The 19906-nt window shown below is 38.0% G+C and overlaps 1 protein-coding gene across 3 annotated transcripts; it reads right to left on the bottom strand.

Moving 5' to 3' along the window:
- Positions 1-747: 747 nt before the first annotated feature.
- Positions 748-17717, bottom strand: bnip2 (BCL2 interacting protein 2). 3 transcript variants are annotated; one of them, XM_088641603.1, is made up of 12 exons: positions 16734-17717; positions 11856-11954; positions 10727-10797; positions 10100-10285; positions 7723-7905; positions 6583-6685; positions 6184-6315; positions 5692-5778; positions 5485-5583; positions 5067-5102; positions 2745-2793; positions 748-1569 (listed from the first exon to the last, which is right to left on the bottom strand). In XM_088641603.1, exons 1-11 carry the CDS (start codon positions 17072-17074, stop codon positions 2781-2783), a joined length of 1350 nt encoding a protein of 449 aa, XP_088497729.1. In that variant the 5' UTR covers positions 17075-17717; the 3' UTR covers positions 748-1569; positions 2745-2780. The 3 variants fall into 3 exon arrangements, with proteins under 3 accessions (XP_088497729.1, XP_088497727.1, XP_088497728.1); XM_088641601.1 differs by lacking the exon at positions 2745-2793 and having other exon boundaries at positions 16734-17716; XM_088641602.1 differs by lacking the exons at positions 2745-2793; positions 5067-5102 and having other exon boundaries at positions 16734-17716.
- Between the last annotated feature and the right edge of the window lie 2189 nt (positions 17718-19906).

The following is a 19906-nucleotide window of genomic DNA, read 5'->3' as shown; positions in this document are numbered from 1 at the left end:
ATAAATGATCCCCAGACTTGTCAGAAAGTCAAGTTCATACATATGTGATGCATCTACAGGAGCATTTTTTTACTGCGTGAGATGTAGCAGTTTTGACAACATATGTGTGGTAATGTTTTGATCACAAACTAATTTTTCAAAACTGCTAAGGGGCACACAAATCAATCAGCATAATAGTTTATGACCTTTTACGAACTGCTTGTTTAGTTTTGATTATGTCTCCATCTACAGGACAGTGTAGGACATACATTTCTACAGCAATCCTGTTCTGAAAAACTTAAGTCCTTCTCAAAGCTTTTTTCTTTGGAATGAAATTTGAACCCTTAATTATATGTCTTTCAGGAGGCAGCAGATGTATGGAAAATAGAAATCAAATGCGTTTTTCCCCCCAAAAACAAGTTTGAAAACAAAGATCTGGATCTCATGTGGGGGTTAAGAGATAAAACAGATCAAAACTACGATATAGGAAAACATTTAAAATCCATCCTGCACATGCTAAAGCCTTTTAATATCAATACAATTTAATATAAAAAACAAATCTCATAGTATTTTGTGCAGAGTATGTTCCAACACCAATACACTGAAAATCTGCATTATTAATATTTTCCATGTACTGCTCAAGATCATTTTAATGCTGTTTCCAGGAAACCTGATGTTTGTGTGAATTCTTTATTTACTTGAGTATTCATCACCTCATTAAAAATGTATAACAATTCAGTCAGAAAACCAAAACATAAAACAATGACATTTCTTCGCAATTGGCCGTTTACTTGCAGTAAATAAATGTACAATAAGATACACTTTCCCAAGTTTTAATCGACAGTAACAGACTATACAACAGAGTCAAGTGAGAAACTTTCCAACCTCAATGCAATTTATCCCCGCCTTTTTAAGCTGGTTATCAGATATGTTTTTGAATGCGTCTTCTTTTGCAGGCAGGCAGGTAGAATAAACACAGTGCCAACCTTTTCATGCAAAGTTCGTGTAGGACCTCAGCAGTAAACCATCATCTGGAACCTGCTCAAGACATACAACAAATACGTCCCGCAGTTTCACAGAACTAAAAACATATTGCTGAAATCATCACCACCATAAAAATATATTAATCTCTGGCCTTTACCACTTATGAATATAAATATATATTTTTATATGTACTGAAGAACATGCATCAATCAGTCAAAACATAGTGCCTTAAGTACAGATGTAAGAAACAAAAAACAACAAAACGTGGTTCCTTAAAGTTTGGCTTGATACATAAAAGATATAAAAATGCATGTAGTAACGCGTTGTGCTACCAATCATAGTTCAAGTGCTTGGCATACACATACAGCAGTAAATGAATCCACAATGTAACAGGCTACCACGACTTTAAAAATAAAGGCACTTATTCTTCAACAGTAACATCTAAGCATAGAGGCTGAAAGACGCACTGTAGAATACATACAAGGCCAATGCCGTTAAGCACATTCTTCAGTCTGTCTCTTTTCATGAAGCAATTTGGCAGCTCTTCTTCACTGCTCTGTTGCTGGTGCAGCTGGCTCCTGTTTCCCTTGCATATCTCGGTCGATTCTGTGGGGTACGAACACAAGCAAACCCAATGTAGCCGGAGCTTCTTCAAAGACATGCTAATTTCAGAGCTTTCCTACCCTGATCTTTCCTGTTCACATGCCAAACTATAGTGAATCTCTTGGATGTCATTATAATGCAACTTCACTTTAAACTCTTGTTCAGTTGTTTTCTTTCTATTCAATCAGGCTCCACGAAACACAACCCTTTAAAAGTTCACATTACATCTGATTATTTTATTGCAAGTCATAGAAGTTGCTGCAAGATAATTTTTTATAATACCTACAGGCTTCTGTGTTTCCTTAAAAAAAATGTAGTATAATATGCCAATGTGTTTTTATTGCTATCATTTTGTAAGTGCAAGCATCAAGTGATTAACTGTTCTTTCATTGCCTCTTACTCCTCTATGCTTATCAAGTGAAAAAATCGATTCTTATGTCAACTGAGTTTTGCAGTTACATAAACACCATATCTCTGACCCTTGGCGCTTCTGTTGGTTTCTGAAGAACTAGCTGAACTGTGAAAATATTCTTCACATCCCTGCAGGGAGAAATATCGCTCTTATACCAGTTTATTGACTACCATACCATTGCGATCTTCTTTAAATGGTTTCCATATTTTTAATATAATTAAAATGAAGAATTGATAAAAGGACATGATTGTGACCTCTTGGTATCGGATACTGTAAACAATTTCTCACAGCAACACTGTACATCTCTTCAGGATATTTTTAAGTCTTACAGTGTATCAAGTAGAAATAATTTATAATGAATACACTGCTTATCCCCGGCAACACCATACTGATTCACACTTTTCACAATAGATATGTAGCATTACACTCTCACCTTATTGGAGTCTGCTTATCAAATATTCATGCGCCTGTGGTGTTACGTGCATTATAGTAATATAATAATGCATCTGCATGCATGCCATTTCATCAGCTTTGCAGCATAAGATGAACTGAAAGAGGTGTGAACTCAAGGCAGTGTAATCAAACAGCCCCGTGAGGATCATGCAGGCAGAGGTGATGGGTGACGACATGAACGCGTGATGCAAGACTTGAGGCACCCAAACCGTGCGCTGTTTCAGAAAAGGGACACCGGATTGTTACCAGACTGCGACATGCACACTCCTCTAACCTCTGTGACAATCACACAAAGCACAGACGTCTTTATTACCAAGCAACAAAGAGGCTAAGTATCCACGTCAGGCTTTCAGCGCTCAGACCTATTTTCACAAAAAAGTAAGCATTCGTTGTATTCTTATGCGTAATATATCATCTGATTATCTTTGTAGGTGTGCAGCCTTTGCCATGCACTGAATCATGAACCACATAATGAGCACTGGAAGCTGGTTTACTGTCATTCAGTGATTCCATATAAGCAGCCCAGGTCTCTGTTCTGGTGTCCGTAAGCACAATAGAAGAATTTAACATGAGACTGGTGAGCTCTCTTCCCATTTACTCTAGATTAAGAGGTTAGGATTTAGCATTTCATAGTTTTAATTCATAAAGAAGATGATTGGAACTGCTATCACAACCAATTCAAAAGCTTTGTTGCCAGCCATCTCTAAAACATTGTCAGTATCATGAGATATAATATAAAAGGCAGCTAACATTCATTCAAAAGGTTGCTTCAGTATGTCAAAATAAATGGTTTATACGGCATGATGTACAGCTTATTCCACATAGATGCTTCAGAATTTGAAACTTAATCATGAAAATGCATTAATGCGATTTATATTTCATTAGTTACATTCAGTCCACTGACCTCCAGCCTTTTTACATTTTGCAAGGTTTATAAAAACTCCATTTCTGAGTTACCAAGTCATTTACAATTGATTACTTCCAGATAAGAAACAGATTTGAAAGAACCATTGTACCTGATCGTCTTGCACGTCATCACTACATACTAGAAAAGCTATTACGACGCAAGATGTGGACTACTGAATTTATTACTATTTGTTTTATTATACATATAGCAGAGTCTATAATAATAATAATAATAATAATAATAATAATAATAATAATAATAATAAATGGACATATCAAGACATCATTCCATTCATAATGCCAAAACCTTTTCCACATTCTTTTGGAGATTCAATACTACGTTAAAAAAAGACTTGATGAAGAGAAGGAATAATCCCCAAGCTCTTCAGATGCTAGTGTTTTAATAAAGGCAAGGACTGGGGAGTCCTGATGAACAGCAATGGTGGTACATTTTGATGCCGGTAAAATATGGGAGACTTGCACAATTCACAGCACCAAAGTGGCTTAGAATAGTAGTTTTAATGAGGTCCATCACTGATCGTATATCCCAAAACTTTCAAAAAGGAAGATAGGCTGGAGAGCTGGGACCACAAAAATGTAAATTCTTCTGGCGCAATTATAATGCACAGCACAAAGCAAATGAAAATAACTAGTTCATGAAGAATCACAACCCTGCATTCTTCTTAAAAATGTGGCAGTTTGGTTTATTTTACTTGATGTGGGTGAGTCTTTGATTTGGTATAAATTATTTTTGCACAGTTTTTTTTTTTACCTAAATCTTTAAAACTTAGTAAGCAGTATGTTAAAATCAAAGTATTGCATTGGTAAGCTCAGGGACGGAGACACAACTGTTTTGCTAAAAAAAAAAGTGAACTTCTAAGTTCCCTGGACAACTGATGCTTGATGTGAAAAATTAATTGCAATTAGTTATTTTCAGTATTATCTGGCAATGCCAACCACACATTTTAAGCTTTTCATGTTCCTAGTGTACCATAGCTATAAAAGTCTACACATTTCACACAGAAATAAAAAGAACTAATGTTCCCACTTTAAACATTTGAAAATTTTAAAGGTTCTTTTTACAGAGCAATGCTTAACATTAATTACTTATTTCAATAATCTGCACTCAACACTTAAAGCAAGAGAAAGATAAAAGATATTGGGTTCATATAATTTTCCTAAATAATTAGAGGGAGCACTATGTCCATTTTTCACAGCATAACATTTTTATTCACATTCTTGTAATAGCACTTTATAATTACTACTATGAAATGCATTCATATGCATTTGTAATTAGCATAACTTGTAATAATGAAGTACACAAGACAGTTTTAAGAAACCACGATACTTTCATATTCTGTCTTCTTAATCATCAAAAACATTAAATATATATTGCATGAATACCGCATAAAACTATTTTCTCAAAGAGAACTGCTTAATAAGTCACTAAATAAACACTCCAGCACTTTCAAGACCAGATGCAAGCCCTGACAAGCTGTGAATTTGAGAAGATCAAAGTGAAAAAGATTTGCCATATTTGAAAATGCAGTTCAAAGCACGGAGTTACACTAATTCACCAATTCTCATGTTTGATTCAATCCCTGGTGGTTTTAACATTACAAGTCATGTCCCAATCCTCAGAGCCAACCAATAGATTAATTGTTAGTTCCGTGCAATGCAAAATACCTAGAGGCCTAGGTTTAATCCCTAAAATAAAGGGTACAGATACCTTTTACGCCTTTTTCTATTTTTTTCTTCTTCATACCTTTGAAGGGGTAGGGAAAAGTGGTTAAGCAATTTAGAAAAAATGAAGGTTCAACAGCCAACAGACATACAAACATCTGAAAGAACATACTATAATTGCAAATGTTCAATAGCAGTCTAAAAGAAAGTTATTACCTAGACCTTAGTCAAATGCAAGTTCTTTTGTTATGTTAAAGCACTAATGCGAAACAAAGAAGAGAATGGAAACAAAGAGGTATCTACCAGATCAACAGTTTCTGATGAAGAACGCAACACTGAGAATCTGAATACTACACATAGCACTCTACAATGATTTTCTACACAGAGTGTTTTACCCTAACATGTAAAACCACAATTTGCTCTTGAGGAGTGATGTGTAACAAAAGAGAAGTCATCGTACTTACTGCTTGATGCACTCTGGTATTGAAACATACTCCATTGGGACGAGCTCAGCCAGTTCCACCAGGCTGAAAACATACTTGATTTTTTGGCTAAACTTTGAGCTATGGAAAAGGAAGAACAGGTTAGATTCAGTCCTATCTATATTTCATCATGACAGGCTCTGATCTATGAGAAGGTACACACACACACACACTTCAGTAGTGACTCACCTTATGAAGGGCCTTGTGATGGCAAGTAGTGTCCGGATAAACCAGGACGGGTGTACAATTATCAAAGACTTCAAGTTCTTCCGTAACCTAGATTGATAAATAAAAGCAACAGCTGAGGGCCATAATCAAATCAAAAGCTCTACCATAGACAGATGTGTATTCATTGCCCTGTACTTTTCCCTCTGTGTAGAAGCAGGTGGATCGGTGGGATCAAGGATTGATTTGGAACCAAAACCTTAGACAACGATGCTTCTTCACATTCTAGTGGGTCTAACCCCATACACGCTTTTTTTAGATTCCCCAAAACTGGAGCACAATAACAGCAAGATACCTGTAGTTCATTGTTGTTATGATTATTATAGAGTTCTGAGTTGAATTACTGCATGTTCAGATGAATAGAATACAATTCTGCTTCACAGCCCAGCGTTTCTTATCCTTCAAGGTAAGATGGGGAACTGAAGGTGGACTAGCCCTTACATTTGCTGGCCTTACCTTCTGTCAATCTGCTGATAACACTTCCTGAGCCAGCCCACACTGGGCATTTTCCTGCGCGTCGTTGCACCATTCAAATAAACGATCATGTAGTTTTCAGCTACTAGAAGCTCTAGAGTGCCAATTACATACCTGAGGAGAGAACATACCAGAACGTGATTTTTTTTTAAAATTAATTTGAATCTTACATCATGAGACTGAGATACACCTGCTTGGACACCTGACGTTAATTGTTCTACTAAATCAAAGCCCCAAAAGAGCCTTTAGATATTGGAGCACGAGGTGACCATGGATGTTAAACGCAGAGTTTTATTTTGTCCTGTTGTATTTAGTTGTATATTAAAATCACTTGCAAATGATGGAACTCAACAAACTACAATTATAATTAGGCCCACTTACTTGAAGAGATTGTCCATAATATATCGGTAGTTTGGTTGATTGCTCTCAGGCATAAAGCACACAGCAAATACGATGATAGCATTCAAACCGTCTCCATAATAACCTAAAACAGAAAGGACACATGTTCTTATGTCTCTTCTTTCACTCAACAAGGTAAAAGAAGCTATACATAAAGTAAGTAGCTCCTGGGGTGTCCATTAATGACTAAACCGAAAAAAAAATTATTAAAATCCACTGCAAAGAGCAGCAATACAAACCCATCGTCAAACATCCAGGTATAGTATTAAGTAACGTAGGTCTTGATCTTTAAAGTGCCGTAAAAGTCAAGACTAATTAATGTCTATTACAAAACAAGTTTCTCACCAATATTAATTTATACAAAAAACTGTTAAACACATATTTGCGCCATCAATAAATTCAACATTTTATTATATCCTAAATACAAATTAACACCTTTCTTCAGGCTGTTCTCAAGAACAGAAGCCTCAAAATTAAACAAGTACTTCCAATCTCAATCTAATTAGTAATTATATGCAGAATGCCAAACAGGCTTTGAAAACAGCTGTTGGGAGCAAGAAAACAATGTCCTGAGTGAAGGAAACAGATGGTGAGCCAGTCACATTGAAGGATGTCCAGGGCAGCTATTAACTGTCCTCTCCATTAATCAGCCAATGTCTAATGATCTAAATCACTCAGGGGGTAGGGTGGATGAATGTGGAGCAGTGTAGAAGCCTCTGCAGGAACCCTGCACGGCTGTGGTGGCTTAGTTGGGAGAATGTTACAAAGCGATTATGAGGGACAAATCATGAAAGCTTCACATCTGGTTCTTTATATCTGCCCTACTGGGCATGGATCTTCCAGTGTGCTCACAGATCCGACGCCTATTACAAGGTCTCCCAAACATAGTCAAGCGCTTTGGACGTAGCAGACACTGGAAGGCGTGTTTTCAGTACAAAGACGCTAAACAAAAAAAACAAAATTCACCATCTCTCCTTTCAGTGCACGTGTTGCAATTCTCTTTCTTTGACTCATCTATACCCCTGAAGTCTGTCGTAAATCGTACCACTCATGGGGTAATGTAATGAACTGGACAAATGCATAATACCAATTCATCTTCATGGCAGATCAATAGAGACTGACCTCCGTGGCTGATGACTCTCTTGTAGGGCTCTATGGCCTTCATGTCCACCCTGTGCTCCTGCTCCCCGATCCTGAACACGCGCCAGTGTCTCCCTTCTTCCCTTTCATCCGAGGCCGAATATTCCTGGATGGAGTCCACACCCTTCCTCAGAAGTTCCGTCGTCTTCGGCTTTGGAAGGTCATCTGGGAAAAGCCAAAGTATTTATTCCAGATCTCTTCAGAGCCTGACGAGACTCATGAGACGTTTTTTTCCTCGCTTCCCCCCAAAGATGCACCACACCTCAGAATCGATTCCGGCATGTCGGTGTGACGTACCCAGCACTTAATCACCAATACTTGAAAGGAGAGAAATTTCTATACAGTACATTCAACTTGGATGATCTTCAAAGTAATAAGAAAAAGCCAAACCATATCAAAGATTTTACAATGGAAAGTACTAGAAACAAAAGTAACGTCTTGCCATATACAAATCACTTGGTTAGAGTATTAATTTCAAGACTGATCAATGATTTCTAGTACATAATAGGGGTCTTTTGATTAAATGTATTTCCCCTCCAAGAGAACTATGAAGGTGCATTGTTCCGTGGACAATGAATGGACACATGGACAATGTAGGTTCACAGTTCCATGAGCCCCAAGCTGCTCTAAATTAGTTCATTTTTTTGACAGTCTGTGCTTGACTAAACAAGTCTCCTCCAGCTCGTTTCCTTTGTTAGATCAGACATGAGCTAAGCATACAGAGAATGCAATGTAAATGAACGTACAATTAAAGCTCATCTGTTTATATTTTAGAGAGATTCTTTTCCACTCCTACTGAAACATGTAAAATTCTATCATTTCAAAACAAAGAAAAGGTAAAAAAACATTAATCCAAATCAGTTTAACTTTTTATTAGACATTATTCTATCTTAGGTATTACCTGATACAACTTGGGGTGAAGGTAATTTGCCCAAATATTATGTTGTAATAAAATTCTTGTGCAAAGAATAAAAAAAAATCATGCTGAATAATCATCTCTTTGATTACAAGTCTGGGGTGTGATTTGTTCAAAATTAATTTTAAATGAAATGAGACTGAGGCGAAAAGAAACATGCAAAACATCCGTGTTAAAAAGAAAACAAAAAATGTTAAAAAATAACTTGATTTGTTACACAAGACGCATTCGCTGCATTGGGCTGAAGAGAATCAAAACCTCAGGACTTCATCTGATTTTTCAGATACATGAGAGAGACACTTGCCATCTCTAGCTAGGAAACCTTACCACAGAGGGAAGAGAAACATGATGCTGGCCAGTGGCCTGTTTCCAAGCAATGAATGGAAACAATCCTTCCAGGACAGAAAGCAGAAAGCAGCAGTGGAGACAGAAAAATAAGACACTATTTTAACACATTTATGAACCACTCAGATGTTACTGTGCCTTTTTCCACTCAGGTTTGAGGATGTCACAATATAAGTCTGATAGAATGGCAAGGGGGGGTAAATACTGATGAAGCTAACACAATGACACTCCACACTCATCACTGTATGCAGCCATTTCATTGAACAGATTAAATTCACTTTAACCAAGTGATCCCAGGTTACTGCAGGACAGACTGGAGAATCATCTCTATTCTACTTCCGAAGACTTCCTGGATGTCTCCAGCCATGTACTGAACGAAGCTGGAACTCCAAATATTATCCTTTTAAGCAGCAGGCCCTCTCTCAGAAACCATGAAATCTGCTTCATGTCCATACCTGAAATAATCCCCAGCTGAACAGAGAAGTAAGTATTTAGATAACTCCAAGACGTGTTAGTTTTACCTTATGTCATGACTTTGATTGATTTAACAAAAACGTATTTTAACTGGACAAATTGACGTGAATATAACTAAAGTTCAGGAGTTTATTAACGTTGTGGTTAGAGAAATAAATCACTTGGTTAGAAAGAATATTCTAAATACAACTTTATATAAAACTGGAGCTTTAAAAATACCATTTAACGCATGCAAATACTTGTACCTCACTGTTATTATTTTAATGCAATTTTGAGGTCAAAGGCAGGACAAGACAGGATAAGTATTAGGAATGAATGAAAACCTTTTTTATTGTGTAGGAGGTTTGCACGATCTACAAAAGTATGCATCAATGTTCATTCTATCTCAGTTCAGAATGTAATTTATAAGCAAATAACTTTGTAATAACAGAGCTCTGTTGCTTACTTATGAATATTTCAGTACAAGCGTTTATCCCTTGTCTTTGAGACTCTGGCAAATTTAACACAATTAAGCATTTAGTAATTTTCTACACTTCTACAGTAACAATGAATTAACACGTAAGGTTTAAATTTAGTCATACATGTCTGGCCATGATTCTGGCCAAGAACAAAACATGTTCTTACCTTCCCATTCAAATTCATTGCTGTTATCAGAGGGGGTATCAATGTCGTCCAGATCCAATTCCCCACTCTCCTCCATTTCATCCGACAGAACAGACCCCTCAGTGCGGTCCAGTGTCAGGCTGATATAAGGGGCCATCAGCTTTTTTTTGGCTTTTTTGTCACTATTTAGCTCATAGGACTGTGTGGCTAAAGAATCAAAATGTAAAAGGGTCATCTTACAGAAATGAATCACAGAAGCATTTCATGACAAACCTTTATAACTGGTTCAATACCAAGTGGCAGATCCTACCACATGATGCAGTATTGATAAGAGAGGTTAGGGAGATTCAGGTAGAACATAAAGGTGACATTCTTTAAAATAAAACTTAACATTTTAGTAGTCTAGGTTGGCTTGTTGCACTGGCTAAAAACAGGAGGCTGATACAGATGCTAGCTTACATTTAGACCAAGAAAAATGAAAAACAAAAGATAATCACTTGTTTTTGTGTTTAGAGTCAAATTCTTGGGCAATTTTGTTTTACTGTAAAGTGTAGATTATTGTTTATATTACATGTGAAGAAACAAAAAATATATATATAGCTACCCAGCAAAAAAATGTTCCACCTCCAGAGATCTCTTATGACCTACCAGAGTTACCCTCTCTCCCAGTGAAGAGCTCCTCATCCATCTGCATGTCCTCTTCTTCTTCTGGAAGTGGCCTAAGCACAAAAGGCATGTAACCAGCAGTTAGTCTACTAGAGGTGTCAACTACCCCATCCCTGGAGGATTTTGTCAACTTAAAAAAAAGTTTTAGGTTTTTCTCTTTCAAATTTCTCAGTTACGAACACAAAGATTTAAGTTGGTCCGAAGAAAACAACAAATGGTTAACAATGCTCTTTCAATACTCTATGCTATTTTTTCTTATTCTGTTATTGTAGAAAGTGAAGTAAAAACTACGTTACTGTCCAGAGTCTCTACCCCACTCTGCTCTCAGTGCGGCTCTGAAGCAATACTGGAAACAGCTGTCATTAGGAGAGCCTCCTTCACTGCTCACTCAACAGCACTTGCTATACTGAGCCTGTTTTCACTTCTCTTAAATGAGTTACAAATTTGCATCATCATCTGAGGGACATGGCAACTGCACAAAATAGAATTTACTAAAAAGAATAAAGAATGATTGATGCCCACTAGTGAAATAGCCTAATAAAGGGATTGAAGACATTTCTGTTATAAAAATAAATTATGAGGGTCAAATTTTTAAAACTGGCCATTATTGTAGCCATTCTGACTACAATAAAGGGTATTTTACTGTAATAAAGTTCAGAGACATGCATTGTCTTACCAGAGAAAGTGCTCCTACCCTTTCTTTTCCCCCCCCCATCAAAGTTAAAAATTCACTTTTTGGTTGGTGGCCTTTTCCTAATTATTCGGTTAAACGACAGGCTAATGGATTAGGATGGGTTTTGTATTGTATATTGTATTACAATACTTGCATTACATTTTCCATACTGTTATGTATGGAAGGTTCCCAACTTTGGAGTATAAAAGACTTTTTAATGATAAAAAATATCATTATTATTATCATCATGTGACTGTTAATTGTTTCAATTGAATATTAATGTAATGGAGCGCACTTTGTGAAGCTCGTTTCCCTCGAAAGGGGTTAAATATAAACCGCTCGTGTGACTGAAAAGGCACCATTGTCTCACAACGCCGTACAGCTGTGCGAGGTACAGATGGGTACCGAGGAGAAACTAGGGCCTTGGTCTCCGAGTACCTGGGAAAATCCTCATCCTGCCACTCCTCCTTCAGCTCCACGCCCTCCATCCTCAGACGGGCCTCTGTGGTGGCCACTGACTCCTGTCTCTCCAAGAGGCTGAAATACAGGGAGAGAGAGGAAGAATGAGCGGATGTTGACAGGCGGTGGCTTCTGGAGGTGTTTGCATACCAACAGCTGTTTCTCCAGCTCGTGAGCCCCAAGTGACAGAACATTTTTACAACTAGAATACAACTTTAATGACAGAGGAAAAAGAGAACGAATGTGGCTCTGCCTATCTGCACACAGAAAAAAAAAATTATACCTCAGTTGTGTTTTTCATATGTTGGTGCAATAGTTAAGCTGCAAAGGCTGCAGTTTTGTTAATAGTAATTTACTAAGATGGACTATTTTATATTCCTTTAGGTACGTGACCATATTTAAGCATCTATTGTCCACTACTGTGCACATAATTAAGAAGTTAGGAAACTTAGAACTTAAGACATTTCAAACAAAACATATTTGATAAAATTATACTATATTTATCAACAGAGGTAAAGTTAAAGGTAATTTCACTTTCTTTCATTTTTGTAAAATCTTTTCATATTTAATAACAGATTTTTCCTCTTCTCTGCTCTCAGTTGAAGCTGTGTGCTCCAGTGCTGGTGTTCAACAGCCTATCAATACACATTTCACTCTTCTACGTGATCCATTTTAAATCCACCACTGAACTTCATCAGACACTCAGCTGCACAATTCGGACTTTGCTTCAAGTGACATTTCAAGGAAGAGGTCGCTTTGGAGTCACTTATTAGCCATAGACTACTGGGTTCTAGAAACTAACAATCCCTTCATGCATATTGCCAGACATTTATCCATCTTGGAATACAGGGCTTTGTTGATGTGATACTTAAAAACACACACACAACATAAAGTATTTTAAAGATAACTAATCCTTCGACCACGAAGTAGTTCCATCTATTTAAACTGTATTTTACCTAATGTTCATGTTGTCGATATATTTTTCCAGCTACTGAGTAGCACTGTCGCCAAAGCCTCCCACACACCCACTCTTGATGTAACAAGCCCTGCAGATTTCCACTGCTGGCACAATATGAGGAGGTTTGTATTCATGTATTTAAGATATCTTAATATTTAAAATATTTTTTTGCCTATTGAGTATTTTGTACATTAGTCTCTGACCTCACTGAAAAGCTACAACACAGATTTCCAAAATGCTGATTAAAACATAGAAATATTTTAAGGCAGATCATTCAACCTGTATTATGATCTGTATAATCCAAAACGGATTATAAAACACTCATGGCAAAAAATAAAACTGGTTCAGGCTGGCACAATTTATCTGTTCCAAATCGCTTCTGTAGACTGAAGCCTCTGTGTGAGTTATCCATTAAGCACACTTAAGGAATTGCACAAGAACCTTTAGGAATTAAAACTGTGTCAAAATTGCATGTCATTGAATGCTGTAAAGAACACCCTTCCTCTTACGTAAAAGAGAAAAAAAAACTGTCAAGATTAAGACCGCAAATTCCAAAGATGGAAGCATATGCATTCAATTTAATACACTCATTTTTATGAAGCTAAAATATTGCCAACAATGCTGCAAAACACAGAACTCTATTCAAAGAAGAACAAAGCTTCTCAAATCAGAGCTACGGGGCTCTCATAACCATTTAGCTAAAAAGCATTAATAAAGTAAAAATCAAGATATTAAATACATTTTTAACGTTATGAACTAGTCAGAAAACAGAAAGCTCTTGCAGAGATTCTCTGGGTGTTTTGAAAATGATCATCAGTAAAGGGTGAGAGGAAAAACCCATAATTTTTATTTTTCCTTTGACAATAATGTGATGATCTTATTGATCTGTGCAATTTAGGCAATTTGTGTAAAGCAAGCAAGGAAGTAACATTAAGGAGAGGGCGAGAGCATTCCATAACATTCGATTACGCTTATTCGGGATCAAAAGCAGACTTAAGGGTCTCTCCGTGTGGTTGAAATGCAGGTTGAATAAGTTCTTTGAAATGAAAGTATTTGTTTCAGCGGTTTTAGCACATGGGCACAAATATGGTTCTGGAGTCTGTGTGCTTCTTCAAGCACTCAGGCAGGCTCATTTAAGCTACTGGTGCACACTGAGTCTGAGCCCGTGCATGCCTCTCCTGATGAGTTCACATCACAGGAGAGGCATGCACGGAGGGGTCGGGCAACCCAAACATTGTCTAGGCTTTCCCCTCTACGACTGATGCATACAAATCATACCTAGGCTAAAAATATGAAGAGTTTGGTGGCCTGAGATCTATCCTTGAAGACACTCAGCTAAAGAGAAAAAAACACAAGGTATCAGAACCAGTTATGTAGATAGAAAGGAGGCACAAATGCTTGCATAATTGAAGGTTGCATGTTTCATGCTTTGCATTTAGATATCTGCTAATTATGCACTATAAAGAACACTTTTTAGAAAATTAAATCTGCTGGTTTTGCTTTATCCATTATCCTGACTGCTGAATGAATCACTTCCTACTGACACAAAATTAATGCACGTCACTTGAACAAAGGCTATAAACTGGTACTGGAATTAAATCAGCATCCACCAACAATTAGTGCATATTTTATTGAAATGTGTAACAAAAACGTGTTTTGGTTAATAATGGTCTAGGTGCAGTTTACCAGATTTTGCTTCTTTTGAACATCAGCCAAAATCTGTATAAATTAGTGTGTTATGTCAAGAATGATTCTTCAAGGGACTTTTAGCTCACCCTGCAAAGAACGTCAAGAGTCAGCGTTATTGTAGGGAGAAAGCTTAAGAAGTCAGCTGAGTTATTCTTTGGATGTGTTTGATGAAGCAAAAAACTCTGTGTCAACTACATGTATTTAAGAGTAAAGCCTGCTGAATATTGGGGGAAAGTAAATAAATAAGGTTACACGTTTTAGGTATTTATATATTTCACTATTGCAGAAAACAGAAGAATTGAACATGACGAATTTTACGGGTTAGGGATTAAATGAAACTTTGCCCCACATACCACACCAAACACAAATGTCATAGCCAGCAGTAAGTACATGACAGGCTTTGTTTGCCAGAGAGTTTGCCTTTTTACATCACACAGCCTGGCATCAATTACTCTGCCTCTCATTTGTGATTGGTGAATGGGTCAAAGCTTGCTTTATACTGGGCCCTGGTCATAAGCAGTGATCATATGCTCAGCTCCTGGACTGGAGAGGAGGAACATGCTCTCTGATATAAAGCAGCTCATCACTAACCATATGGTGATTGCGCATTCTTTCCTAAAGAGGAGGGAGGGATGTCTCACCCTATTGTCAGCATTCAGCTGGTTGTCTGAAGATAGCTGCCCGTTTGGCACTCTGCACTGAATAAGCATCCTATAAAATAATTAAATGCTACAAATGTAACAAGTGCCATTATTTGATAACTGCAGTATAAGTCAACCACAATTACTCCATTAAACCAGTAAACTCCAAAACAGGATATCTTCTTGTAGATATTGCAAAATAGCATTCACAAAATTGTCTGCTCTTCACCCAACCATTGCTGTTCTTCTAGTAACCTGATTGGTTTTATTTTTAAGGCAACTCTAAAGGGCGGACTGTCATGCTTTGGGGGCAACATGCCACAATAATAATATTCGTAACTGATACTATCTAAGGCTATTTTCAAGAGTTTAAATGTAGCTGCTGATAAGGTTTTAACTGTCGGGGACCATTCAAGCACTTGAAATGGTCCTTCAGGTTATTTTTACCAAATGGACTCATGTGAAATGTTTATCCTCAGCAAATCTGTCCTCTCTCAAAGACACACGGACCTGGCAGGCTACAGTCTTCACAAATTAGGAAGATGAATCCATGTTAAAAGACTGAAGCCTTCGGAACAAACTTTTTAAAACTTATTTATGTGCATCTCCAAATTTAAGAACTTTTGGAACCATTTTCAGCTGTATCAAAGAACAATGAAAAACTTGACCAGCAAAACAGCGCTCTGTTGGATGCAATAAAAGGTCTCTTTATCATCACAGGCCATTCAGCTGTCCTATAGAACTCAGGCCTCCACATATTTCTGATGTACAGCTGCAGGAAGTAAAAACCCATTTCTTTTACTGTCTTAGCCAAGTCTTGCACAGGCTCATCTGTGAAGAAAAAGGAGTCTTTGAAAGGAATTCTGAAAGAACAGAACAGCAGGTGTGTGAACGAACTGCTTTAACACTGCCACTTTATTAGAAATCCTCTCTTACTGATCAGTATGTCCAAAGTCGTAACACTGGTAAAATGCTGCAGAAAATATATATATAACCTAGTGCTAAAAATCAGTGTTATTGCTCTGCGGTATTTCAGGTTATTCTCAGGTGTTTTCATCGTTCTTTTCTCTTGATCGTGTGGACTTTATCGCGCAAACGTCACAGGAAAAAAAAACTTTTAGTTAACTTTGATTGATACGGATTCAACAGCAATGAATCCAGTAAAACTTGGATGTTTCAATGCAACCAACTTTACCAGCATGGTGTATCTTTAAGTGTATTTGCTGATACGAAATATCATGGAAAAGCAGAGATAAAGAGCCTAGCGCCTGTAGGCATCAAGTGACACTTCCTGCAACAAACACAGGTGAAACCCTATAATGTACATGGCTTGCATTTTTTGCATCGTTTGTATAACTGTACACGACACGTTTTGCATTAGAGCATTTTATGCATTTAAACCCACTGTTATAAAACCCAACTGAAACACGTTAAGCTTTCGTTAAAACTAACGTCAATGTTAATAATCCGACTAGACACTGAAAATCAACTCCCCTCTCCCCCCTTTTTAAATTGTAAAACCTGGCGCACCCAAAAAAAACCCAACTAAGCTGTTCCCCTCACCCTCACCTTCCATTGTGTGCTGTTGGAGATGGCAGGCTGTGACTAACTGGAGTCGAAGTTCGCACCCCCGCCGGGTCTTGTTTTCGTCCATTGTCTGGAGTCCCGGCTTCCTGTGTCGGACCTCCTGTTTTGGTTGGAGTCCGCGGAGCTGCGCCCTCGGCAGTCTCCGACGGAGGTGCCGACCTGCTCTGCGGCGCGTCTTCCCCCGGAGCCGGAGCCGGAGCCGGAGTCGCCGGCCTGTTCTCCACCTTCTCCACTAACCTGGGTGTGTCTGCGCCTGAGCTGCTTGCGTTGAAGCCCGTATCGCCGGTTGCCCCTGCTTCAGTCTCAGTAACTTCTGCTGCCATGAGGGCGGAACCGTCTTTTCAAGTCTCCCTTCAGCTGAAAGCCCCGAAACTTCAAGAGCCGAAAAACTGTCGCCGACGCCGCGCAGCGCAACGCGTGTCAAGTTCTCCTCCACCCCCACCCCCCTCCCCGTTTCTTTCACAACAGCAAACAAACCCCGATAGTTAATTAATGCTAAAACTGAAACCGTTATGAAAGTGTACTCCCGATTTCCCTACGCCACGGTTCTGGTGGCTCCGGCGGGCTGACGTGCGGGAAAAGAGAGGACCTTTCTGTTTTGGTTGACTTGCGAGCTTGTTGTATGGCCCAGCAGCTCCTGTGCTCAAGTCCGCTTTCCCCCCCCTCTTCCTTCCTTCCTGTCCTGGAAAAGTCTGCAACAGGGCGAAACTACCAACACCAAGCTGACTTCTCGCTAAGTCCTCCCCATGGTGAACGCCGGAAAGCGATCTTTTTTTTTTAACACCGCCTAGGTCCTGCAGCCGCATTTAAGGAAGCGAAAAACCGACCGTTCATTTTTGCACCTCGCTTCCCCATCCAGCGGATCTGACCGGCTGCTGGTCAAGTCCGTCAGCCTGCTCGCTGCCTACCCGGTTACTCGGGAAGCCCTGCGCTTCTCTCCTCCCCTTGACGGCCACATTTCTGCCGTACTGCCCTCTATGGTGCAAGGAAGGAACACCTAAAAGTTCACCCCAAAAAAAAAATGAAAGCTGCGAAAACGGCCAAAAACTTGCCTATTGTGATTCCCTTCAACAACCAGTATTAAATGTGTGTGCAAGACGGGGATTTTATAGAACGCCCTGTAATAGGATAGTATTTCTTTTATGTGAATAAAGTAAAATAAACATAAAATAATGATGAAGGTGTTGGTTTTTTTTTTTTGAAAAAAGCCCAAGGGAAGCTGTATCATCCGCCTCTGATGTGGTTACTCAGAACGCACAACTATTTCACTATTTCGTCCTTTGAATTTTCCATCTTCACATGTCGCCTAATCTCCGACTTGTAAGCTTGACACAGAAACCACGCACCTGGATAACGGAAATGATTCTTGAAATACCTGTGACTATCTGTTGTCTTCACCTTGGCCTGCAGTATGCGTCGTGGCAGATCCCCCGCAAACACAAGTCACCAGAGGCATTAGAAAGTTGTATCCTAGACAAACAAGGTGAGAGAATATCTTGAAGAACCTTTTTTTTTTTTCAGACAGTAAATCCACTTGAGTAAATCAATTTAAACTCTCTAGTTTTTATTCAACTTCTTAGTAAACTTTTAAACAGTTGCAGGGTTACTAATTCTCTTCCATAATGGCAAACAAGGAAAAATACATTTTAAACTTTTTTTTAAAAAGTTTTTTTTCCCATTTTAACACAACAAAAGTCTTAACATCTGAGGAAAAAATGAAGACATCATAATTTAGGAGAAGTCCTCATTGGTTGCAAAAATGATCAATTTTAACGAAACATTTTGAAAAATAGTGAAACAAGTTAAAACATGGTTATTTCTCATGGCCATAAAAACAGCCACATACGCACACAAACTCTTTTCAAGCTATGCTGCGTGTAAATTCAAAACATCTACCAGTAATGCCGGGACCGTGCGAAAATATGTAGGCCTATGTTTGTTCACACCGTCTGAGTACCGAGCAAAACAAAATCACGGATATTTTTTGGAATTTTATCAATCCCTGTCTGACCGATATTTAGATCTCAAAAAGAGGACTAATGTCTTAGATTGCATGTAAACAGATCAGAAATTCTTCTCCACCAATCTGTACTCTAATTTACAATTGTACCGAGATGTTTTCTATAGGATGTTGCAGTGTCCTTCCATATACAGTACATAAAGAACAGTTTTGTTATACAGGTGCACTTACTATATACAGAACACACAAGTCTATAACCAGTTCCAATAGTACTAGCAGATCAGCTACCAATTTGCTGTTTAGTTTTCTTTCAGTTGAATTGTATTTGAAATGTCTTTACAGTCATGAATGTTCCCTTTCTGTTAGAGCTTTTGACTCACATATCAATGACTATGGGTCCAAGTTTATTATACAGATGAACAGGTGCATAACTGATTAAATAACCTGCTGAACTGTGTGAATCTATTACTACTAAATGCATAACTGGAACTGAAGGTTTAGGCAGTGTCTGAATGTAAAAGCGTCTGCAAAAGTTATGAATAGGAAAGTTTCCAGAAATTTGGCATCAAGAAAAATGAAAATCGCATGTCCGTGATTAAGAGGACGTCTGCTCACCCTTAACCATAGTCGCGTCACGAATCGTCTCTCTCCTTTGCTATATTTCCTGAATGAACATTTCTTTCAAAACTTCATCAGATATACGGTATTACAGACAAAACGGTATTCTGAAAAAAAGGTGACAAACAAGCTCCAATGAAGCATGCTACAGGTAAGTGTACAATGCTTCATCGTAAACATGTTTTACAGAAATGGTGAGCATTTTGTCCAAATTTGTAATCAGAATTGTAACCAGTTGGGCATTTAACAAAGAATATTTATTGTTGTAATTCGATATTTAACAATATATTGCAGACTTTATTTAACGCCTTTGGTACTGTATCCGAAATCATTACGACATTGAATTTCCCTCTACTGGCACAGTCCATAAAGCTTAAATTTGTGTAATAATACTGTAATAATTGATACACCTCACAAATTATGAATTTCCTCGTATATAGGAGTATGAGCTTTACAATAAGACATAGTATTCATAGTATGCTAATCTTTAATTTCTGTCGTTGAGGCACTTTATAGTTTCAATTATTAGTTGAAATCGGTCATATCTGGCAGTTACGCCCTCAAAATGTGTCATAAA

The sequence above is a fragment of the Lepisosteus platostomus genome, chromosome 7, assembly GCF_059453375.1.
Source record: "Lepisosteus platostomus isolate fLepPlt1 chromosome 7, fLepPlt1.hap1, whole genome shotgun sequence".
NCBI classification, from domain to species: Eukaryota; Metazoa; Chordata; class Actinopteri; order Semionotiformes; family Lepisosteidae; genus Lepisosteus; species Lepisosteus platostomus.
Note: the sequence above shows the minus strand (reverse complement) of the source record. Positions and strands in the feature narration are given on the sequence as shown.